We start from the raw sequence: 25,249 nt of genomic DNA on the forward strand, positions 1-25,249 counted from the left end.
TGCAAAAAAAGCACTGTTACACCAATGTACCTAACCATAAACGTCAATGCCTTTCTTAAAATCAATACACAGAAGTATATATTTTTTTAAACCTGCATATTTAGTTAAAAGAAATTCATGTTAGCAGTCAATATTAACTAGGGAAATTGTGTCACCTCTCTTGCGCTCTGTGCAAGCAGAGTCAGGGTATATGCAGCAGTTTGGGCCGCCTGGCTCATTGCGAACTGTGTGAAGACCATTTCTTCCTAACAAAGACCGTCATTAATTTGCCAGAATTTTACATAATTATGAAATAACATTGAAGGTTGTGCAATGTAACAGCAATATTTAGACTTATGGATGCCACCGGTTCGATAAAATATGGAAATGTTCCGTATTTCCCTGAAATAATAAACGTTTTGTTTTCTAAATGATAGTTTCCAGATTTGATCACATTAATGACCGAAGGCTTGTATTTCTGTGTGTTTATTATAATTAATTATATGATTTGATAGAGCAGTCTGACAACAATGTCAAGGTATTGGAGTGGCCATCACAAAGCCTTGACCTCAATCTCATAGAAAATTTGTGGGCAGAACTGAAAAAGTGTGTGCGAGCAAGGAGGCCTACAAACCTGACTCAGTTACACCAGCTCTGTCAGGAGGAATGGGCCAAAATTCACCCAACTTATTGTGGGAAACTTGTGGAAGGCTACCAGAAACATTTGACCCAAGTTAAACAATTTAAAGGCAATGCTACCAAATACTAATTGAGTGTACGTAAACTTCTGACCCACTGGGAATGTGATGAAAGAAACAAAAGCTGAAATAAATAATTCTCTCTACTATTATTCTGACTTTTCACATTCTTAAAATAAAGTGGTGATCCTAAGGCAGGGAATTTTTACTAGGAATAAATGTCAAGAATTGTGAAACTGAGTTTAAATGTATTTGGCTAAGGTGTATGTAAACTTCCGACTTCAACTGTACACTAACCTTCCAACATTACCATTGGTTGAAGAACTGAATGTGTCAATTTTCAGAATGTGTGTAAAGGCTCTCCAAAGCATGTTTTTTTAATGATTCATAAATACTTTCCTTAGCCTAATAATGTACAAGAGCAGAGTATTTTTTAATCTACCAATTGGTGCTGAAACGGAGAAGAACATGCATATATTTAGATGGCTTTCTTTCATTGATCCCTAATATTCTGAAGCCGTTCTCTCGATATATTCTAGTGAGTCTGTCAACAAAATTCAAACTAAAAAGGTACACTGTCTTTAAAGGGATGGCTTAAGACAAATGTACTGAAAACCCTATTGAATGAAAACTCCACGAGAAAATCAGTTGGCCAGCAAGTGGGAGGATTTTCAGGGGTTGAATGAAATTTATTCTGAGCGTGAAAATACTTAGAAGTGCATAGGATAGGCGTACATTTCCTAAGTCTGAATCGGCCCCTTACTGATGGTGTCTAAGGTTACTAGAGCTCCACATTTCATGCCCTCATCAGAGAGATGCTTCACAACATAGAACTAAAGTGTAATCCAACAGAGAGACCCTTGTACACTGTTAGAACAGAGTAGCCTACATTTCAGTAGGGTAACAGCAATAGTATGGCTGCCATTCACTAAGAGATCTTTCATTAAAAAAAGAAAGGAGGACCAAGGCACTCTTCATATAATTAATTAAAATGCCTTTATTAGTACGGCATGTTCAATAGAAACAAAGTTTTAAAAACCAATTTTAAAACTTTGTTTCTATTGAACATGCCATACTAATGAAGGCATTTTAATTAATTTTATGAAGAGTGCCTTGGTCCTCCTTTCTTTTTGATGACCAATTTACCCCTTTTACCAAAGAGCACCTTCTATCTACCAAAATGTACTATTGTGTACCTTAGTAGCGCTTCCCTTCCTCCTCTTTCTACTAGAGATCTTTCATTGGTTGACAGTACAGTATCAATATGTAGGGTTTAAAGCACATTAGAATCTAAAACCGAATACAAAAACACATTCACTCAAATAATATCCTAAATGATTTATTTTATTGTGACAACATTGGAAAAATCAAGTAAACCCAGTTTCTCTGTAGTGCTTTGAGTGCAACATTCATTGAACGTTTCCTTGAACATCCATGTAATGGGTTGTGGGAGAAGTCTTATTTGAGTCAAATCAACACCCACTAGAACCATGTCCCAGACCTCTTACACACAAGTCTTTGAAAAGTCCAAGCAAGAACAAGGAAACATATTCCACACAAAGCCGGCCCTGGCCCAGATTATTTCATTGTAAGACAAGCATTCATAATGCTAATACATCATGTCCATTTTCTATAAATAACAAGTCAAAGAAGTTTTCTGAATTGTATAGGGGACACTTTGGAGTCTGTTTACGACCAGCTGACAAAAGCTAAAACAAATATTTTGAGAAATGATGTGCGAGAGCTTTTAGACTGCATTAATAGTTAGATGGGGGGGAAAAAAACAAATCCCCAGCCGTTCATCTCTGCCAACAACCCAAAATTATGATTATTTATGCCAGTAACAACAGTATCAACCTCTTGAAGAAAACGGTCAGAATTCATGTATTTTCATGTGTGAGAATTATAGGGTTCAACCATCTCAATGGCTCCGCTTCAAGAGCAAGGCATGAGATCACGGTGGCTGTGAAAGTAGAACAGTGGCAGTCTTCCTCTCATGCATTTAGATTGAACACACAGTTGCTAGGTTTCCATCCAATTGGAGACAGATTTTATTGCATATTCTAAAATACGCATAAAGAAAATATGCGCTTTTTCCACCAAACTGACTTGTTGCGGATCAAAATCAGTGCATGATGACGTAGTGCACACAATGTATTATTTAACTGAAGTTTTCATGTTCCAAATAAAATCTAAAGTTCAATGTGTTTACATCACATTTTCAACTCCACTGATAGTTTTGACACAAACTGTTGAGTTAAATGGCAAGATGTGCCTACTCTAGTCTTGGCAAGTGCGCTCTAGCCAACAGCTTGCAGATACAGTGTGAATAGGCTAGTCTATATGATGAGATTATTACGGATAAGGGCGAAAATATTTGTTGGTCAAACTGCAGTCATCATGTCACCAGAATATTTATTGGAAAGGAGCATCAAGCTCAACATTGTGCACTTTTACCAGCCTGTGAAGTTCAGAACTTATTTCATCTGCAGCCTAATAAACTACATGGTTTCCAGTAGTAGTGGAAGAACCACACACACCATATAATTGCGTGACTCCAAGTTTAAGTCAATATGATGGTTATTATATCAATATTTGCGCATAAAGGTGTTTCCACCATTTTTCGCATAATTCATTTTAAAGACAAAAAGAACCCACCATGTCGAACGAACACATAATCTGTCTGCATTTATAAAACTGTATCGAAGATTCCTGTTTCCATCACAGCTGTTTAAAAAAATAAATATGGTATGACTTATCTTGCATAAAAACTGGATGGAAACATGGTTATAGATCAACATTACAACTATGACATCATTTGGTGGTCCTCACATTAGTCTAACAAGACCTACAGGGTGTGAGTGAGAGGCTAACGGGAAATTAAAAAGAAAAACACTATCATGAAGAGAATGTTGAAAAGCAAAGCACCATGTGTGCAGTACCTGAACTACAAATATATAATGATTCATCACATAGACTGAATGATATAGATTGTAAGTCTGTCTAATCATTTTAAGATTAAAATGTAAATAAAATAAGCATGTAGCATTCTTATCGATTCTCTGTAATACAAAATACCATAATTCAAATTACAACAAAATAGACACAAATAAATATAATAAAAAACCAATCCCACTGTGGGTAATGCCATGGCCTTTTGATGCTAGAGTGCCATGGCATGATAATAATTGCATGAAATGTTAATGTTCCACATCAAGATGAATGCAGAGCTATATTTCAATCCAAACACCTGACAACCCACAATGCAGAAAATATCAAAATAAATTCAGTAATAGCTTACACAATAGCTTATACAGTTGTCAGAGCACCATTGTTGGATAATTTAGGGTTGTATTGACCTATAAAGAATCTAGCTAAACTCTGCTATTACAAATATTAAATGCATTGCCAATATAAAATAACAGCTTCTCTACCAAGTGACTGACTGGGTTTATATTTGATATTTTGCAACAGTTATCACTGTTTTTCCAAGTACTAGTGAGGCACAAACAAAAACATTTTCATTAATATTTTCATTGATGTGTGAAATCAAACATGTATCTTGTCACAATGGCCCTGGAAAAAGATTTCTGTTGTAGTACTATCGAGCCATGCCGGTTGTGCCACAAGTCAGAACTGAAAAAGCAAGGCATTTCCAGGCATCTACAATTTTGGTATTAAGAAAGTTTTCTGCTCCATTAGTGTCCACAAACGCTACATTACTGAGCAACAAGACTTCAACAAACAATCACCCACTGTGTTTTGAGTTTAGTGTGAAGACTCAAAACTGAGTTTAAAAATTAACCTAAAACAATTGTAGAGGATATTTTGTATGAGATCAGAACCTTACAGTAGATTAGCCTGTGAGCTAACAGCTGTAGTAGTAATACTGAATGGGTAAGACAGAACTCAGGGTCTGCAGAATCTCGCTGGACCAAGTGAGGTAGAGGATCGTACAGACACAGATGTGACGGCATGGGGGTGGTGGTTGTGAGGTAAGGGGGGTGTGTGAGAGGAGGAGGAGTGCTCTGACTTACACCTCTCCAAAGTTGGTGTGGCCCGTCTCCTTGGCATGTTCCCGGGCCTCCTTCTGTCCTACTAGGCCTGTCTGACACACCATGCAGCGCAAGGCAAAGCGGTTGATGTCCGTAAACTGCCGCTGCCTTCGCGCCTCGTCCGCTAGCTCCAGGGCCTGGGCCAGGATGATGTCATCTGTGGTGGAGAAGATGGTCTGGGGCGGAGTGTCGGAACCAGGCGTTTCTTTCTGCAGTGGGTCGTAGTGGATGCCGTTGTAGATGAGCAGCACACGTTTGTGGTAGCCAGCGTCCTCACCAAATCTATCCACACGCACTGTCTGCGTGTCAACTACACAGATCTCACACTGGTAGAATTTGGACAGGATGGACACCTCTATAGCTCCGCCCCAGGTGTCGTCACGTCGGATCCAGGTGCAGTACTCCTCGTTGGTCTTTCCCAAAACTGCCTCCGAGTAAGCCGTTGGGTCACTCGACACGATCTGGGCGATGAGGCCTCGCATCTCGGGGGCACACGCTAGGTCGTATACCCCGCCCTCCACCACATAGGAGACACTGGTGAACAGGCAGGAGTTGTCTGCTGGAACGACCCTTCTGGCCAGCACAGGGGGAGACTCCAGGCGGGGTCCCTTGGTTACAGCTGAATTGATTGTCTGGGTCTTCATCTTGTTCTTCTCTTCCTCCTCAACAATGAGAGTGTCTCCTGCAACACAATCATTTTCTTAATCAAATACAGCCATGACACTGCATGGTGAAGTGTATCCAGCTGTGTAAAAGTCACAAGTGATTGATTCAAGTGAGAAGAGAGAGACAACATAGCCTACCTGATTTGATGGGGTAGTCCTTGAGGTGAGCATCTCCGTTTCGGAGGTCCAAGCTAGAGGGAGGGTAACCAACCATTATCTTCTGTACATCACAGGGGATACCAGTCAGCTCCTCTACCTTGCTCTTCAGCTCCTGCACACAGGACTGATGCGTCAGGCCCTGCATTATGTGGCTCCCATTTTTGGTTTTGCAACGCAGACGCAACATCCTGGGGTCCTTAACCTGTGGTAATAAAACACCATTCAACAAAGGAACATCACAGGCATGTAGGCTACATACAACTGAAGAAGTGAATGCTAGTTTATTCAGGCCAAGGAACCTTGTAGCAAGACATTACTTTCATTTCTAATGGAAAAGTAATTTGTTTGAAGTCACAGCATGCTGATGACACTTCGATGGGGCTAAACTTCCGATCACAGCAGTGCAAGCAAAACAACTGACTGCAACTATTTATTTGTTCTGCAACTCCAAGATCTTTTTCACCTCCCGAGAGGCGCTGAATTGCAGTGCTAGGGGGACACTACAGACCCGGGTTCGATCCCGGGCTGGATCACAAACGGCCGTGATCGGGAGTCCCATAGGACAGCGCACAACTGGCCCAGCGTCGTCCGGTGTTGTGCAGGAAAGCTTCTCCCTGCCAGCACCCCCCCCCCTCCCCTCCCTCGCGTGAATGTGCACACACGTTCACCCATCCCATTGTGTTTTTCCAAATTTTTTCTTTACACTTTTTCTGTTTTAGTTAAGAATGTAGGTACAGTAGTAATAAAATGAAAGTGTACTCTAGGCAAAAAGAAAGTTCAAATATACAAGTCAACATAAGTGCATATCCATAATCACAGTAAAACTGTTATAATAATAGAAAAAATATATGTATAATATAATAAACAAAACTATGACTGAATGTGCCTCCATGAAGAATCCCCTCCCCAATAGGTCTCTTCGCCCTCAATAGGACAGCCCCAGCACCTCCATCGTCCCCATCAACCTCCCCCCACCCCTCAACCACAAAACACAATAATGATCATTGAAAATAGATATATATCTATATCTCACACTCACTACATAAACATATTCACAGGATACTCAACTTATCTCTTTTCCTACATCAGATATGCAGGTGACATTTCCACCTGGATGACAGCACATAATCAGCAAGACAGAGATGCTCTTCATCCGAGGGATGCCCATTCTCAGATGTTAGATAATCTGAGATGATCACGTCATTTACATTCCAGCTCTAACCTGAACGTTCTGCTTCTTCCTCCACACCATCCAGCGATGACCCCAAGATGCTAAGTCAGAGCCTTTGTCAGCTCCAGATTTGACTACTTCAACTCACATCCTGCTGGAATCCCTGCATTCTCAGATTCCCCTCTGTTATTAATCTCTATATTGTAATCAATAAAGTGTTTCAAAATGCTGTACTTTTATTAACATATATGTTCAGATCGCACCTGAGAAGGGGTGTAATATCTGCAGATGGGCGTGTTTCCTCACCCATGCCAACAAGATGTTACTTATTGTGGGGTCTTTACTTATACTCTCATACTTACTTTCAAGGAAATGTACAATGAACCTACTGATAGAATACTGACTAAAAGGTAAAACAGAACTGTCAAATTATATTATAGCTGTGTTGTATACTTCAAATCTTAAATGTTAGAATCTTAAGTGTAACAATTTTTTTGGGGGAAACAACTGTTTTCCCCAATTTGCTGAATGTGTTCTGAAGGAGGAGTCGATTTGTCTTTTCAAATACGGACAAAGATGTTAACATCATGAGAGAAGAAATAGCAGTCACTCTCCTCAAACGCTGTTATGTTCAATTTCTAATTTAATAAAAAACATTGATATGGATCTTTCAAGGTTAACTTTGATCCAACTTCTGACTAGATGGCCACTAAAACACATGTATTTAAATAATTCTGTAACTATTCCCTTGTTCCCTGTTTGCTCAGAAAAATGCATGTAAAGATTTATAGACTACTTGACATTATGTTTTGCTAGATAACCTGAGCCAACTGTGCCACTTCTGTGGGGAGGTGGACAATAATGAGGAAGACACTAACTGGGTAATTGCTTATTACTACGTATACAAATTCATACTCCTAAAAATGTGCCTTTAGAATTGACAATTTCTAGAGGTAGTATCATCTGCTTTGTCTGATAATAAATGAAATAATTGTATTTCAAGAATTATTATTTAAAAAAATATATATATATTAACATTTTTCATCATAAATGTCAGATTGGTTGTGCCCACGATGGTTCCACCAGTCCTGTATGAAAACCATCTCATCATTGGAGGATTATGTCTGCGCTGCCTGTCAGGACTAGGTTAGGCTTGAGTTCCAGGCGACGGTATCACCTGGAAAACATTCCATAAAAGTGGACTAAATGTTCAGTCGAGCGGTTGCAGCTTTCCAATATTTGTTTGTTATTTGTCTTTTTATGTTTTTTTTTATTTTTATTTTTTTAATTTGATCGTATTATGCAAAGATCTAAATTTGTATTTCTTATTTAATGTTTGTTAACAAACTTAACTTTGTGATGTTATTGTGTGATTAATGTGTATTATCATTATTTTCTTAAACATTACAAAATGTTTCTAAAATAAATGTTTGTTTATACTCTAATTTTGTTTTGTGGCACACACTACTAGTCAACATGAGTTACCAAAATGATTCTGAAGTTTACAGGCCTCGTTTACAGTCCCAAGATTTCCTTAATTTTGTGGCTAGAGTCAAATACTTTCTATAGAATTAACTTAATGTCAGGATAGGCAACCGAAATTAATAATTAATGTATGTGTGTTATATTAAACAGAGTCAAATGTAGGCAAGCAATAAACATTTCAGAACAACTACTAGTCGAATAAGACATTGTAGAGATGACGAATTTTGGAAAGGAGATTTATTTATAGACTAATAGACTTGAAACAAACCGAAAACTGCAGATATTACTAGTACCCCACGATCAAACCGACATAAAATATATAATGAAACGCAGCCTAACCTGATCAGAAATCTCAACTAGCAAGCAAGTCGCAGCAATGAAGAATTGAGTGCGTGCACGTTCACGCGAGGGAGGGGGAGCTTTTCGGCACAACACCTGTTTAGGGCAGGGTTTGGCCGGGGGAGAGGACTTTACAAGTAGGCCGTAATTGTAAATAATAATTTGTTCTTAAATGACTTGCCTAGTTAAATAATGTTTAAAAACAAATAACATAGCATTTCTGTGCTAGCGTTACCTACGCTAGCATGTTGTCACTTTCCTCTTCTGCTATCTACAATACGAGACGAGCTGGTTTCAGTGAAACTGTCTAGCAAAACACAAGCAAATGAGCAATGTGATTGATTAACGTTAATTGATGTTGAGTGTTAGCTTGACAACTAGGCTAGCTAGCCAAGTGTTCTGCTAGCAAAGGGCTAACGTTAGCTGGCTAAACTGTTATGGTACTTTACTCTAACGAGATTGCAGCCTCACTTTACATAACTACGTAATTTACCTCTTTAATTAATAATTGAACCATTATTTATTTGCTTACCTGATGAAAATTGTACCCCTGCCTCGGACAATAAATATCAACCGACAGTCTCTGATGTGTAGAACGTCACAAATGTGAGTGTGTTATTATTCGTAACGTCGTTGCCACACACATGACGTATACACAAGCTTTGTTTCCTTTTGGCTAGAAGAGGGGATAGATCCACTCAATTGATGGATCCAGTCTCTTTTCAAATTAAATGTTAACTTTTGTGACATATTAAAGCCTCATATAGTTTACATCCTAATAATGCAATTGAAGTGAAATTACACGAGCTAACTTTATATTTTAGCAGACACTTATGCAAAGCAATTTATAGGAGCGATTAGGGTTAAGTGCCTTGCTCAAGGCAGATTTTTCACCTAATCAGTTCAGGGATAAGAAACAGCGAGCTTTCGGTTACTGGCCCAAAGCTCTTATCTGCTAGGCTACCTGCCGCTTGTGTGCATAGTGCTTAATAGTTCTCGAGCGGTACAGAGAGTAGGCAAATTAACTTGAAACATGTCACCTCCTCCTTCCCCCAAACTCACACAGAAAATGGAGACATAAATTACACCGGTTTTACATATTTAATGACTCTTTAATAGAGTTACTGGAGCAACATCTTAAATACAATTCAACTATGCTAAACCAGCTAATTGAGGCAATGAAGTCCATATCAACAGGCAACATTTTACATGACAAAATTCACGAGAATAATACTGCAGCCGGGTATTGAGTACAGTACATTCTTGAGCTGAGCAGGCTATCGTTGGAAAACGTATCAAATATATAGTCACAACTTGACATTTCTTTGGAACCTTCTTGTGTATGATTATACACATCTTTACAAGTGTACTATGCACAGAACAGATTACCTTTCAGTAAGGCTTTCAACATGCCCCAAAAGACACAGGCAAAAAATCATGAATAATTCTGACACTGTAGTTCGCAGTCATTGGAATAATTGGGTGTGCGTAATAGCATAACTTTTATCTAAATTAAAAGGATATTGTGTGCCCCTACTGACTAGTGGCTTTTGGTGCAAATTTCCCAAAATCTCATCACTTTATGCAGGTTATTTATGAAAACATTCAGCACAACACCAACTCAAAACACAGCAGAATGCCAAACACATTCATACAAATAGCGACATCTCAATATCTAATATACAGCTACTGTACATTCTTCTGGTATTCTACATATCAATATCCTATTAAATGACTACTTTGTGGTGGAATTTTCCTTTACAAAGGAAATGTCACTTAAAATGTTTCTGCACATGAGTTATGTTGTAAATGCAATGTGCACATTTTCGACTGCAGCAAAAAAGAAAATGAAAACCGGTTAAATTAAATAAAAACACTAGTGACCTGATTCATAAGACATTTCCTTCAAGTATCTCAAAGCATCTGTTAAAATATGGGATATTTGCACTGTTTTGGTTTTAGTGGTAATGGCTAACAAGCTACATTTATTAATATTCACATGTCTGTAATAATTGGTTAAAAGGCAAGGTTCTCAAATAAGCTTTGAGTTGCTTAAAAATCTACTAGTGTAAAACATTTCCTCAACCATGAATATAATCAAAGGGACAATTCAGCGAGAATTTCATAAGAAAGGTATTGAAGCTACACTATGATAACTAGGACCGTAGTACTTTTCTTATTCCATGTTTACATATTTCTGTTACTCCTTTATGTTATCTGAAGACAGAGTAAGTAATTGACAGATAAATACATTCATTTACATGTCAACTTCCCTTTTAAGAGCACTGGACTAACTTCTAATCTAAAATATATACAGTATATCCTTATTGTAAATGGTTCCACACAAACCATATATGACCACAATATCAAATTATCCTATGTTTTTCTGTGTTCATAATGTCATGTGATGGCTAATATGGATGTATCTGATAATTGGCAAAAATGCTTTATGCTGCAGTAGTGGGAAAGGATTTCATGATACCATAACATGCTGCCACATATATTCAACAAGACATAAAGGGTCTCTGATACACATAAGGCATCATGTTTGATCTCTATTGGCATACATGAAAGGGGTGTTATAGTTGTGGTTTCAGATATTTGGCATGCAGGGAAATTATTATGTGATGTGGAAGGCCATAGGGACATGGAGGATAGGATAAGCAGAACTTCAGTGTCACAGGGATAGACTGAGGCACCAGCTGAACTTGAAGGTGACTTCATAGTCACTCAGAAGCGGACACAGCCACTAGTTTCTTCTGGGCTGTCATAGTCGATTCCTTCACACAGGGAGTCCTTTAAACAGAAACAGACATGATTAATATTCTCAGTCGATAATTAACATGAGTCCAAACACTGACCAATTATGGTCTTGAAGACAGGTCTTACATTACTACTAGTGTTTTGCCTCAGAGAGACCAATGAAAAGAAACATCCCTGCTAGGTAAAAACTTTTCCCCTGATACACCATCATCATTATAAAACAAAGTGGGAACGAAATGATTAGTACTATTAGTAGTGAAGTGTATCTCCTTGAACGGAAATTATGATGAAGCATCATACTGTATGATGATATCAGTTTAAGATGCTATACATACCCCAATGTCTTATTGAGATGACATTTCATGTGAATAAGTGAAAACAGAAATTAAATTTGGTGGAGTTCTGCGGGAATTTATCTTAAATACTCACAGACAACAGCTTCCTATCCGAGGCTATGACGACACAGACAGGGAGGGAGAAAGGGAAGAGACAGAAATGGGGAGACTAGCTGAAGCACTGAACTCACAACAAAGCAAAGCGAACCAACACACTCGGATCACAACAGCAACTTTGAATATGCATCTCAAAACATCAACATGTCTATATTTACGACACTTGTATGGCATTGATCTCTGACGCTAATTGTTTTTCAGTGCATGTTTCTCCTAAGATCACCATATGACTAATGTATAACACCTGGTTACTGGAAGACTTTTAAACTGTGTATCTGGAATGGTACTTAAGTGATCTATTCATAAGATGTAAATGAGTAGAAGTTAGTGGTGCAGTTTACTTAGGACAGGCATAGTGCTGTGCATATTCAAGATGGAGACACAGCCCATGAAGAAAAGGGGAGGCCATGTAAGACAAACAGCTGATGTTGGGGGAGAGACAGACATAATATAAAGAGGGGAAGCCACCAACAAGACCACAGCATGTCAGGGAGAAGTCCACTCTGTTTTTATTACAGAGTCTGAATTATCAAGGGGATTTAAGGGTGATGGGATGCTAAGGATAAAGAAGAGATTGGCTTGGGTGGGAGGAGGGAGGGGACTGAGTATAATTATGAGTGATTAATTAAGAGGGCACCATCCATTTCTGACACTAACTTGGCTTTGCTGCAGCACCCCCTCTGGCATCTCGGGGAACTGCAGGGCCGATGGGAAGGGGCGTTGGGGGAGCCAGGGACGGTTGCCGGCACTGTAGAGCCTGGGCCGCTTGAACTGGTCGTGACTGGACAGGGGGGTGTAACTATTCCGCCGGACGGGAGCTGGGTTCCTCGGGACCTTTTCCTGGTTGGAGATGGGGAAACACCAGGTGCATTAAAGAAAGCGACCCGGGAACACACAGCGTTACTGGGACAATTCCCCAAAACACAGAAATCAAACAATCGTTCTCCTTGATCAACCACTACAATAGGACTTTTACTATGGAATATGAAAAAGTTGATTCTGCATAGTAAAAAAAAAAAAAAAAGCACTAACAGATTCCACTTAATTCTGCTCCTCTCAAATATTGTCTATGGCATCTCACTAATAGCTCAGACACACCGGTAGGATTGTGAAACATTTGCCTGCCGACTACTTAGCACTTCTGAACAGAGTGTCGGCATTCTCTCTCTTTTGTGTTCACATAGCAAAGACCTTGAAGTCGTCAGCCACTCAGCCTTGTTAAAATAGTCCAAAACAGAAGGTGGCAGTAGCGTTATTTAGAAATGCATGTCCGTTGTTTTATGGTCTACAGCAGGGGTCGGGAACCTTTTTGACTAAGAGAGCCATGAAAGCAAAACATTTGGAAATTTATTTCAGTGAGAGCCATATAATATATTTTAAAAGTGAATTCAACTAAATGTCAGTATAATAAGCCTCTGAATTTGTCGAAGTGCCGCTTTACATTCGACCGTTTCATCGATGTAATTTTGTCATTGCAAATTAGACACACCGCAGAACCTGCTCTCTCCACAAAGGCGAATTCTTCGGTCCATTCGTCCTGAAATGTACGATACTCGTCATCTTTTTTTCTTTTCGCCATCTTCTTCGTCGAAGGGTTAGCTTTGAGCTAATGACCGAGCAGACTGATTCAAAGGGAGGCGTTTACCTGTTTTACCTAGCAACGGCCAACGTAGGCCAGTATCATTTAATTAAAATAATGGACAATTGCTCCTGCAGCCCTGAACAGAACATGAGTTGTTGTTGTTGTTGTTGTTTCCTCCGACACATTGGTGCGGCTGGCTTCCGGGTTGGAGGCGCGCTGTGTTAAGAAGCAGTGCGGCTTGGTTGGGTTCTGCTTCGGAGGACGCATGGCTTTCGACCTTCGTCTCTCCCGAGCTCGTACGGGAGTTGTAGCGATGAGACAAGATAGTAATTACTAGCGATTGGATACCACGAAAATTGGGGAGAGAGAAAAAAAAAAGTGAGAATATTTGTTTTATGTGCGAGCCAGATGCAATCATCAAAAGAGCCACACCTGGCTCAGGAGCCATAGGTTCCCGACCCCTGGTCTACAGTCACGCCGAGTTCAAGCGGCCCAATATTAGCTAGCTATATAGCTAGCGGCGCTAATGTTACTATTGTTTTAGACAGCCCTTGTTGATATAGCTAGATGGTCACAGCTAGATAACTCACTAGCAAGATGACAAATAAACAATTTAATTCACTCTCCATGGTCACTACAGCCCATAGATACATTTTTTTGCTAGCTGGCTAACATTATGGTTAGTATTATTCATTAGCTAGCAAGATGTTGTGCTAGCTAGGTAAAGTTAAGACACTGCATTGACTCTCAGTAGCCAGCTACAGGCAGCTGCTTCATGGAAAATAATCCATTGTGATGTAATTATCATTTTACTAGCTACAGTGGCCAGATTGCTAGATTGGTAAAGTATTTAGTGTTGTGTGCATTGTGCTGCACTTACCACCCCATTTGTTTCATATGAAGTGTGTGTAACTGCCTTGTCAGTTAGCAAGCTAACGTTATCTAGTTAGCTAACTAATAAGCTAGTGCAAACCTAAATAAATATGTAAAGACTTGCTCTAGAAAAAAATGTATTATGCAGTTTTATTGTTTTAGTGGTGTCGGTGTTCGCAAGCAGGGAAAGGTAATCAGTCATAGCTTCGTACAAGTTAAATATAAAGTCACACTAACTACTCATTTATCCAGACATAGCTTGAGCTAGTTTGGTTAAAGAGGTTCCGTGAAGCATGTGATATGTGAGCAGAACAGAGCAGTGATGCCAAAAAGGAGCAAAGCCTTGCCACTGAGGATAACATGCAATGTTACTTACAAGTGGTCGGTCGCGATGTGTGTTCACTGCCTCCACGTTAAGGTAAAACATTTCCACCTTACAGCCTGGGGATAGTTGCAGAGATAAATTCATGTTACCCATTCCTAATTGTCAAACTAAACTCAGCAAAAAAATAAACGTCCCCTTTTCAGGGCCCTGTATTTCAAAGATAATTCATAAAAATCCAAATAACTTCACAGATCTTCATTGTAAAGGGTTTAAACACTGTTTCCCATGCTTGCTCAATGAACCATAAACAATTAATGAACATGCACCTGTGGAATGGTCGTTCAGACACTAACAGCTTATAGACGGTAGGCTATTAAGGTCACAGTTATGAAAACTTAGGAAACTAAAGAGGCCTTTCTACTGACTCTGAAAATCACCAAGAGAAAGATGCCCAGGGTCCCTGCTCATCTGCGTGAGCGTGCCATAGGCATGCTGCAAGGAGGCATGAGGACTGCAGATGTGACCAGGGCAATAAATTTGCAATGGCCGTACTATGAGACGCCTAAGACAGCGCTACAGCGAGACAGGACGGACAGCTGATCGTCCTCGCAGTGGCAGACCACGTGTAACAACACCTGCACAGGATCGGTACATCCGAACATCACACCTGCGGGACAGGTACAGAATGGCAACAACAACTGCCCGATTTACACCAGGAATGCACAATCTCTCAATCAGTGCTCAAACTGTCTGCGAAAGGCTGAACTGAGGGCTTGTAGGCCTGTTGTAAGGCAGGTCCTCACCAGACATCCCCGGCAACAACGTCGCCTATGGGCACAAACCCACCGTCGCTGGACGAGACAGGACTGGCAAAAAGTGCTCTTCACTGACGAGTCTCGGTTTTGTCTAACCAGGGGTGATGGTCGGATTTGCGTTTATCGTCGAAGGAATGAGCGGTACACCGGGGCCTGTACTCTGGAGCGGAATCGATTTGGAGGTGTCGGGTCCGTCATGGACTGGGGCGGTGTGTCACAGCATCATCGGACTGAGCTTGTTGTCATTGCAGGCAATCTCAACGCTGTGCATTACAGGAAAGCGCCTCCTCCCTCATGTGGTACCCTTCCTGCAGGCTCATCCTGACATGACCCTCCAGCATGACAATGCCACCAGCCATACGGCTCCTTCTGTGCGTGATTTCCTGCAAGACAGGAATGTCAGTGTTTTGTCATGGCCAGCGAAGAGCCCGGACGTTTGCTGAAAATAAACGCAGTTGACAGTGAGAGGACGTTTCTTTTTTTGCTGAGTTTACTAGTGGTGATAGAAGAAATCCATCAGATGTGAACATAACACAATGTAATTGTCAATTTATTCTACCGTAAGTCTAATGAACACAAAGTCTTACCATAGGCAACAGGGCTGAGCTTGAGCACTGTGTGCAGTGGACATTTCAGATAGGGTAGATCATCTACGAAATACATAGTTAAAAAAAAAAAGTGTCAATGACTTCTGGTGTTTGTGACATTGTCAGTAAGTGTGTACTGTATGGTGTGTGCTCACCCACCTGCACTCTTGTCCAGGAAGTAGGCTAGCAGGCAGCGCATGACAGCCTGGTGACAGATGACCAGCACATTGCCTTGTCTCTCTAGCTCCATGATGACAGGCTCTAACCGCTGCACTAGGTCCTGGTAGGACTACGGTGGGGAGAAGGGACACACTGAGCTTTAGCTATCCCTAACAAGATAAAGGCTCCATATTGTGGTAAGTGGGTAGGACTTTACCTCTCCTCCTAGGTAGCGGTAGTGGTACTTGTCTTGGTCCCTCAGGGCAAACTCTTCTGGAAAGGAGTTCTGGATCATATCATATGTCATCTCCTCACAAACACCCTAACAGATGGGAAAGAGAGAACTCTGGAAAATGTGCCTTGGCAGTTGAGTTGCCAGATAATGATCAATCATTACTTATTATTCAAACAATGAATATAACAAGTCCTTTATCAAAGATCAAATTCATTTTAATCACAAATGGTGTCTACCTAAATTAAACCATCATGGTATTCATTATTTTAGACCAGTGATAAGTGAGAGATCAGAGGGAAAGTCAGTACTGACAGCATCTATCTCGTTGAGGATCTTCCACTGTTCGTAGGGCACAATCAGCTCCTCAGCAGTCTGGATGGTACGTCTCAGCTGGCTTGTCCACACCTTCAGGTCCGACAGTTTGTGCTCCTCGATGAAGCCGCGCAAGGCATGGGCAAACTGGACCAGAAAGGGCAAAGAGAGATTAGTGTCAATAACAGGCCCATCTATCAGGGGACTTCTTACTGTACATGATCATGGTAAACATGCTATTAACTATTTAAGAGTACATGACCAGATTACCAGTGTTTCCTCAAATTTAAAGTACAGGAGCTTCAATTAGTATTTTCCATTAGCTGTTCAACTAAATCTAAATAGAAATCGGTAGGATCTACTGACTCAAAGACAAAGGTCAGTAATATGCCTGACTGCTCCATAGAGATTGATAGAGGCTTCTACTGGACAAAAGGCTGTATTAGCATTGGCACATTGGAACTGAGGGCTTCCATCATTTTAATGTAGTCAACAGGGGGCGCCTTTCAACTTCATTGGCTGATCCCTTCTGGTTACCCTGTTGGAGTCATGTCCAATGAGTCATCGGGGGGGGGGGGGGGGTCAGCCAATCGTGAGGAAGAAAATGGACTACTTCAAAATGGAGATGGCCTCAACGGCGCTGCCCATGCTATCACAGATGCTATAATGGCACAGGTACAAAGATGAATCCTCTATCTCTATGGACTGCTCTCTCTGGACTAGGCCTAACTGTCATGGCAGACAGGACACATACCTGTTTTCCCCCTGGGGAGAGCTCCGAGTCACCTCCGATACGGCCCTCCATGTTGTGATTGCTCTCTCCATGCCGGCACAGGTAGAGCGAGTGAGAGTGCACTTGAATGTTCATGAGGTAGTACACTATCCTACTCTGGATGTAGTCTTGCACCCGGTTCACCAGGAAGCGCCGGCCCACATTCTCCACCTTGATAAAGGATAGGTCCCTACGGGAGACACAGTAACACAATTGTCTGTATGTATTCTGTCTCCACCTGGTGGCATTCATCTGACCTTGCAGCAAATTTACAGCAATTCTCGGGAACTACAAACGTTAATGCCTATTAGGTATACCACATGATGATCGGTATGGACAGTTCCCTCTAATTGAAGCAATGTCCTATTCAATTGCAACACACTGAGACAGACAATATGCTTTGGTCATTCTTACTTGTCATAATCATCGGGATCCAAAGGTTGGTATGTAACCTTATAGCACTCTATGCGTTTGAGAAAGTCATCCATTACCCTCTCTCTGTGCCTCTCTGGGTAGTCTGGACTGGACACCTTCACCTCCTGTTTAGAGATATGACACATTAGAATGTGGGCAAAGAAAAATGAAAGTCGTGACATGACAAGGATATAGTCAGTGTATAAATAGGTTAGTTTTGACCCTGGCCTAGGGTCATAGTAAAGCATTACAGTCCCACATGGCGACATCGGAACATACCAGAATATTAGCAGCAATGACTTCTGGGTCATCACACACAGACTCCACAAAGAACACCTGTTGGAAATAAAGCAGCGCAGACTGCGCCACTAAAATATACTGCCTCACCACAGGGCTGGATGCAGTGTCGTTACACAGAGTAATGTTATATGGAGATAAACACAAAAATATATTTGGCAATTTAGCACATTTTTACCTTGAATGCGTTCTCTTTCCCAAAATCAAGAATGAGGTCTCTCCTCTCCCTTGTTGTGTTTGTTGCATCAAATACCTAATCAAAGCAAACATCACTTAATGGGTGGATATATGTAAAATATATTGAACAGACAAAAAGGAATCTAAAGGAAAGAGTAGATGCCTTACAGCGATTTGTCCTCCTTCTTCAGTTAGATATCCTTTCACATCCTCCAGGGCTACCAGAGCACACTGTCTGTGGGAGAGGAGAGGGAAATACAATGGCAGTAGTCTTAATCTGCATCAAAGGGCTCAACAGTTGGTCTGCCGAAAAGGGGGCAGGTATGCATTCCAACCTCAGATAATATATATATATATATTGTATTTATACTCAATCTTAAAGGCCCCTGTATCATTTTGTGTTTGATTCTATGGTGAACAGTCCAGTAGACCAGAATGATATACTGTATACCTATCTTTCTTCTGTACAGACATCTGAATAGTAACACTGACAGAACAGTGAGGGAACATACCGATGCAACATTTTGTAAGGAGTGAGTGAGTGCCAGAAATATATTTAGATCAGCATTCTGTGATGTTGTCAAGAGCAGTAGCCATTTACAGGTCCATAAAGGGCAATTCAGTTTCAGCTAGTTGGAAAATAGTAATCCATCACAAATTACTATGAAAAACTAAGCAAATGTCCATTTGAATCCCACAACTGGTGTGTATGTACACACACACATTCTATTAATATAATATGGGTCTTTTGTACACTGAATATCTGCTTGCACAGCAGACAGTGTGTTGGTTCAGAAACTCACTAGCCATTGACGCAGCAGCCGGGGCTGCAAAGTACACCTGTGAAATCATGCATAAGAGAACCTGGTGTGCTGCTGGAGTAATGAGATGGACTCAGATCTGACCATGCTGATGGAAACAATACTTGATTAATGAGCCTTTTTTTCTAAGATGTTACGATTGATAGAAAACTTTGTCTGTCATATGTGAACTTAAGTTCTAAGCAAATAACAATGGAAAATGTGCCATCAAAACAATGTGCATGGCAATTGTGAATGCTTTCTCAGTATGGAATCTGCACAAATAAAACAAACGTAACTTACTTCCTTATTTCCATGGCTTCCTTGTTGTCGTGTCTGAAGAAGTCGTAGGACTTGTAAGCTTTGACAGCCTCTCGGCGGTAAACACCCAAGTTAAACACTACAAAATTAACAAAATGGCACCAACAGAGTTATGACTTGCTTGTATTAGTGTCTACATGGTTTATTAAGTTAGGGTTGTCTCCTATCATAGAAATGGGACTGGTTCAAAGTAGGATCCTATTCAACATGGGGCGTCTCAGTTCTCAGGAGCTTTACATTTTTTATTAAAAATGTGACATTTACCTAATAATGAAGGCATTTACTTTGTAGGACACAATGTACTGGTGATTTAAAGTTGACTGAAGTGCTTATTAAAAGATATCTCAAACAGCAGAGGGTTCCACCATCAATAGTCTGTCATAATGGAAGACGTAAAGGGACATGTACACTGCTCAAAAAAATAACGGGAACACTTAAACAACACCATGTAACTCCAAGTCAATCACACTTCTGTGAAATCAAACTGTCCACTTAGGAAGCAACTGATTGACAATACATTTCCCATGCTGTTGTGCAAATGGAATAGACAACAGGTGGAAATTATAGGCAATTAGCAAGACACCCCCAATAAAGGAGTGGTTCTGCAGGTGGTGACCACAGACCACTTCTCAGTTCCTATGCTTCCTGGCTGATGTTTTGGTCACTTTTGAATGCTGGCGGTGCTTTCACTCTAGTGGTAGCATGAGACGGAGTCTACAACCCACACAAGTGGCTCAGGTAGTGCAGCTCATCCAGGATGGCACATCAATGCGAGCTGTGGCAAGAAGGTTTGCTGTGTCTGTCAGCGTAGTGTCCAGAGCATGGAGGCGCTACCAGGAGACAGGCCAGTACATCAGGAGACGTGGAGGAGGCCGTAGGAGGGCAACAACCCAGCAACAGGACCGCTACCTCCGCCTTTGTGCAAGGAGGAGCAGGAGGAGCACTGCCAGAGCCCTGCAAAATGACCTCCAGCAGGCCACAAATGTGCATGTGTCTGCTCAAACGGTCAGAAACAGACTCCATGAGGGTGGTATGAGGGCCCGACGTCCACAGGTGGGGGTTGTGCTTACAGCCCAACACCGTGCAGGATGTTTGGCATTTGCCAGAGAACACCAAGATTGGCAAATTCGCCACTGGCGCCCTGTGCTCTTAACAGATGAAAGCAGGTTCACACTGAGCACATGTGACAGACGTGGCAGAGTCTGGAGACGCCGTGGAGAACATTCTGCTGCCTGCAACATCCTCCAGCATGACCGGTTTGGCGGTGGGTCAGTCATGGTGTGGGGTGGCATTTCTTTGGGGGGCCGCACAGCCCTCCATGTGCTCGCCAGAGGTAGCCTGACTGCCATCAGGTACCGAGATGAGATCCTCAGACCCCTTGTGAGACCATATGCTGGTGCGGTTGGTCCTGGGTTCCTCCTAATGCAAGACAATGCTAGACCTCATGTGGCTGGAGTGTGTCAGCAGTTCCTGCAAGAGGAAGGCATTGATGCTATGGACTGGCCCGCCCGTTCCCCAGACCTGAATCCAATTGAGCACATCTGGGACATCATGTCTCGCTCCATCCACCAACGCCACGTTGCACCACAGACTGTCCAGGAGTTGGCGGATGCTTTAGTCCAGGTCTGGGAGGAGATCCCTCAGGAGACCATCCGCCACCTCATCAGGAGCATGCCCAGGCGTTGTAGGGAGGTCATACAGGCACGTGGAGGCCACACACACTACTGAGCCTCATTTTGACTTGTTTTAAGGACATTACATCAAAGTTGGATCAGCCTGTAGTGTGGTTTTCCACTTTAATTTTGAGTGTGACTCCAAATCCAGACCTCCATGGGTTGATAAATTTGATTTCCATTGATAAGTTTTGTGTGATTTTGTTGTCAGCACATTCAACTATGTAAAGAAAAAAGTATTTAATAAGAATATTTCATTCATTCAGATCTAGGATGTGTTATTTTAGTGTTCCCTTTATTTTTTTGAGCGGTGTATAATGTCTTCAAAAGTGATGTTGTCTTCCCCCACTCACCTTTGGTTGGCACCCCTATCCAGTTGAGGTATCGTGTCAGTTTCTTAGACATGTAGGTCTTTCCCCTAGCAGGTAGGCCGATCATTACAATCACTGTGGGAGAGTTTGTCATGTAGGATGCCCATGCTGAACAGAAAGACAGACAGACATACATACATACTATAGTGCATTAGCATCAGACTAACTCAGATACTACTGTATACTGTCTATACTGTATATCTACAAGTGATACACAGGCCTGACAAAATTATATACAGTAGATAAGGCAAAACAATTTAGCTATCAAATTTGTTGGTTGGTATGATCAATCATCATTGGATACATTTCTTATCCTTGATTTCCCATGTACTGTATACTTAGATGAAAAGGGATATGTCAAAGTGGACTGGCAAGCCATGGCTTGCTATTCTCATATAAATTACACCCGCAACAGGACTGCAGATAAACTGAATACTGTATGGAATATGGGCTCATTATAAACAGATTTCAACATAATCTGCATAATAAAAATGTGGAATGAGAATTAATAATTTGCCCAAAATATGCCCAACAGAATAATTTACAAAGATGACTAATCCCTCTCAAAATATTATAAACACAGTTGTATTTCTTTTAAACTAATTTGCTTGTTAATGTGTGCATCAGCAAAAAAGAAAAGTGCTTTCAATGCATAGGGAAAGCTTGACATCATAACTAGCAACATTTTTGGAGATGAAGCCAAAACAAAATAACACCTGTAGACTCATGTGCCAGTCAAAACAGCCTGAAGCAAGCATCCAGAGTGCATTGTTGCTGTCTTGCCTAAGGTCCTGCCTGCGCAAAGCTGTCCTGCATTGAAGATGTTGCTCTGGGAGGCTTATCATTAGGCTACTTACAGCATTTCTTCTTGTTTACTCTGAGCTCTGTTTTCTTGGCTTCAGCAGAGTTCGCCGAGCTAGTCTCTCTCTGAATGGTTGCGGACATGGTGGAGTTGTGTCCTTGTTGTGCCAGGTTCTCAAAAGCTCTAGAAGGGCATGGCCCCAGACAATCTGAAACACAAGGTTGATTTATTCTAGCAGTAGGTCTAGGCCTATGTAATATTACATTTAGATTTCCTGAATAAGAATGACTAATGTATCCACTATCTGAACAATATTCAATTAAATTGATGTTGATATAAAATATATACAATGGTATTGTTACACACCGTCAAATTAGTGCATTCGGCTATTTCAGACACAATCATTGCTGACAGGTGTATAACATCAAGCCATGCAATCTCCATAGACAAATATTCCCAGTAGAATGGGCTTAGTGAAGCGCTCAGTGACTTTCAACATGGCAACATCATAGGATGCAACCTTTCCAACAAGTCAGTTCGTCAAATTTCCGCCATGCTAGAGCTTCTCCAGTCAACTGTAAGTGCTGTTATTTGAAGCGGAAAGTGGTCTAGGAGCAACAACGGCTCAGCCACAAAGTGGTAGGCCACAAGTTCACAGAATGTTACTGCCGAGTACTGAAGCACGTGGCACATAAAAAAATCGTCTGTCCTCGGTTGCAACACTCACTACCGAGTTTCAAACTGCCTCTGGAAGCAACATCAGCACAAGAATGGTTAGTCGGAAGCTTCATGAAATGGGTTTTCATGGCCGAGCAGCCGCACACAAGCCTAAGATCACCATGTGCAATGCCAAGTGTCGGCTGGAGTGGTGTAAAGCTCGCTGCCATTGGACTCTGGAGCAGTGGAAAGGCGTTCTCTGGAGTAATGAATCACGCTTCACCATCTGGCAGTTCGACAGACACATCTGGGTTTTGGCGGATACCAGGAGAACGCTACCTGCCCCAGTGCATAGTGCCAACTGTAAAGTTTGGTGGAGGAGGACTAATGGTCTGGGGCTGTTTTTCATGGTTTGGCCTAGGCCCCTAAGTTCCAGTGAAGGGAAATCTTAATGCTACAGCATACAATGACATTCTAGATGATTCGGTGCTTCCAACTTTGTGGCAACAGTTGTGTGCAGAAGGTCCCTGGTTCGCGCCCGTGTCGGGCCGAGGGGACGGTCTAAAGTTATACTGTTACACCAGGCCTAATCTCCCAACATCAGTGCCTGACTTCACTAATGCTCTTGTGGTAGAATGGAAGCAAGTCCCCGCAGAAATGTTCCAACATCTAGTGGAAAGCCTTCCCATAAGAGTGGAGGCTGTTAAAGCAGCAAAGGGGGCACCAACTCCATATTAATGCCCATGATTTTGGAATGAGATGTTCAATGGTGTCCACATACTTTTTGTCATGTAGTATATATGGGCCACACTAAATGCACTTAAAATCCCTTTTCATTAAGTATTAGGAGTCTGATTAATTTTCTAATGAATTAGAAAGTAATGGCATGACTTGACATTTGCTGTAACATAATTAGACTACTTTTATATTAGGTTGGATACAGCTTCGTTTTCTGTCAAAGGCCTTCAAGCATATTGCAACACAGCAAAGTGAGGGACTGCCATTTCATCCTCACAGCCACCATGTATTGCGCGGCCATATCCCCTCATCAAAAGAGCACTAACAAAAACCGGGAATCACAAAATGATGCCAAAGCCATTTACCTCAGTAAGCAATATTATTATGCGACGACACTACTGCAGTCCAATCGGAGTCTCGAGCCAGGGTCACTTGTCTGTGTCGGGAACACTGATAATAGACGCATTGGTTGTTTCCATGGAGATAGTTAGAGGGCGCAACATCTTATTTGTCCGATTATTGCGTCTATGAGAGCATGGGCAGCGCCATTGAGGCCATCTCCATTTTCTACTAGTTGGTAAACAAAATGAAAGGGTGCATACTGCCACCCGGAGTGTGTTGTTTGAACAGGTATAAAGCCAAGGTTGGCGATTTACTGCCACCTGCCATTATGCAATGTTTGCTCACAAGTATAATTAATTGGTCCCGAGTATAACCCATTGATCCCACCTAATGACCTGGATGGAATTATGTAATCCTTCCTTAACCCATAGGAAGTCCCACCCAGTTGATTACTTCAAAATAGTGAATGTCCTCAATGGCGCTGCCCATGCTAAAATGGCATTTTGGCCACTAGAGTCCTCTATCTGGCTCTATGGTTGTTTCACACCTAAATAGCACAGGCTACTTACTGTACACTCTCAAAAACTATTGCAATTTACCTGCAATATGAGAGCCGATGAGGGAATTAGAACATTAATCTGACGTCCAATCCGCACGTTCTGCTATCTCTGACTCTATGAGGTTTTTGTCCCACTCCAGTCGGAGGCAACTGTTAAGTCCTGTTGTGTGCTACGCTGTCCTTGTGCTGAGGTTGGTGGCGCGGGCCCGGTTGATGTCCTTCCAAGCCAGAAAAGCATGAGGTGTGCCATTTGCGTCACAATTTCTTTACCGTAATCGTCATAATATTACGATTTATGATGCGCATATAATGTATATTCATTCAAGTAAATTTACCTTAATAGAAAATTACTCAAGTATAAGTGGAAGTCACCCAGTAAAATACTACTCGAATAAAAGTCTACAAGTATTTGGTTTTAAATATACTTAAGTTTCAAAAGTAAATGTAATTGCTAAAATATACTTAAGTATCAAAAGTAAAAGTATAATTAATTAAACCGGACTGCGCATTTTTTTAAAGTTTATGGATAGCCAGGGGCACACTTCACCATTCAGACATCATTTACAAACTAATCATGTGTGTTTAGTAAGTCTGTAGTACTTTAAATTATTTTTACTTAATATACACAGTGACGTAATGTACTTATGTAGGCAGTGGAAGTGAGAACATTAT

General features: G+C 41.2%; 2 protein-coding genes across 8 annotated transcripts; both read right to left on the reverse strand.

The window, feature by feature from the left end:
• Positions 1 to 2,000: 2,000 nt before the first annotated feature.
• LOC129850432 (ubiquitin thioesterase OTU1) lies at positions 2,001 to 9,170 on the reverse strand. 2 transcript variants are annotated; one of them, XM_055916848.1, is made up of 3 exons: positions 9,084 to 9,170; positions 5,536 to 5,758; positions 2,001 to 5,414 (listed from the first exon to the last, which is right to left on the reverse strand). In XM_055916848.1, exons 2-3 carry the CDS (start codon positions 5,741 to 5,743, stop codon positions 4,711 to 4,713), a joined length of 912 nt encoding a protein of 303 aa, XP_055772823.1. In that variant the 5' UTR covers positions 5,744 to 5,758; positions 9,084 to 9,170; the 3' UTR covers positions 2,001 to 4,710. The 2 variants fall into 2 exon arrangements, with proteins under 2 accessions (XP_055772823.1, XP_055772829.1); XM_055916854.1 differs by lacking the exon at positions 9,084 to 9,170 and having other exon boundaries at positions 5,536 to 9,076.
• Positions 9,171 to 9,642: 472 nt separating this feature from the next.
• On the reverse strand, positions 9,643 to 24,829 carry LOC129850453 (6-phosphofructo-2-kinase/fructose-2,6-bisphosphatase 2-like). Of its 6 annotated transcripts, XM_055916863.1 has the most exons (18): positions 24,618 to 24,828; positions 24,042 to 24,126; positions 22,337 to 22,489; positions 21,462 to 21,587; positions 19,418 to 19,514; positions 18,483 to 18,549; positions 18,316 to 18,390; positions 18,120 to 18,176; positions 17,841 to 17,965; positions 17,409 to 17,616; positions 16,655 to 16,801; positions 16,325 to 16,429; positions 16,108 to 16,237; positions 15,949 to 16,011; positions 14,598 to 14,662; positions 12,424 to 12,606; positions 11,744 to 11,766; positions 9,643 to 11,347 (listed from the first exon to the last, which is right to left on the reverse strand). In XM_055916863.1, the coding sequence occupies exons 3-18, from the start codon at positions 22,422 to 22,424 to the stop codon at positions 11,278 to 11,280; spliced, it is 1,629 nt and encodes a 542-aa protein (XP_055772838.1). In that variant the 5' UTR covers positions 22,425 to 22,489; positions 24,042 to 24,126; positions 24,618 to 24,828; the 3' UTR covers positions 9,643 to 11,277. The 6 variants fall into 6 exon arrangements, 5 of the variants coding, with proteins under 5 accessions (XP_055772838.1, XP_055772850.1, XP_055772832.1 ...); XM_055916875.1 differs by lacking the exon at positions 24,042 to 24,126 and having other exon boundaries at positions 21,462 to 21,554; positions 24,618 to 24,829; XM_055916857.1 differs by lacking the exon at positions 24,042 to 24,126.
• Positions 24,830 to 25,249: the final 420 nt, after the last annotated feature.

The sequence above is a fragment of the Salvelinus fontinalis genome, chromosome 3 (assembly GCF_029448725.1).
Source record: "Salvelinus fontinalis isolate EN_2023a chromosome 3, ASM2944872v1, whole genome shotgun sequence".
In the NCBI taxonomy this organism is placed as follows: domain Eukaryota; kingdom Metazoa; phylum Chordata; class Actinopteri; order Salmoniformes; family Salmonidae; genus Salvelinus; species Salvelinus fontinalis.

Bases quoted from the DNA above. Each gene is read 5' to 3' on its own strand.
- LOC129850432 (XM_055916848.1), bottom strand. From the start codon at position 5,743: ATGTTGCGTCTGCGTTGCAAAACCAAAAATGGGAGCCACATAATGCAG. The intron at 5,415-5,535 runs GTAGGCTATGTT...ATTGTGTTGCAG, and splicing joins GGACTACCCCATCAAATCAG to GAGACACTCTCATTGTTGAG.
- LOC129850453 (XM_055916857.1), bottom strand. From the start codon at position 22,424: ATGTCCGCAACCATTCAGAGAGAGACTAGCTCGGCGAACTCTGCTGAA. The intron at 18,177-18,315 runs GTAAAAATGTGC...TATTTCCAACAG, and splicing joins GGAAAGAGAACGCATTCAAG to GTGTTCTTTGTGGAGTCTGT. The intron at 11,348-11,743 runs GTGAGTATTTAA...TTCTGTTTAAAG, and splicing joins CGGATAGGAAGCTGTTGTCT to GACTCCCTGTGTGAAGGAAT.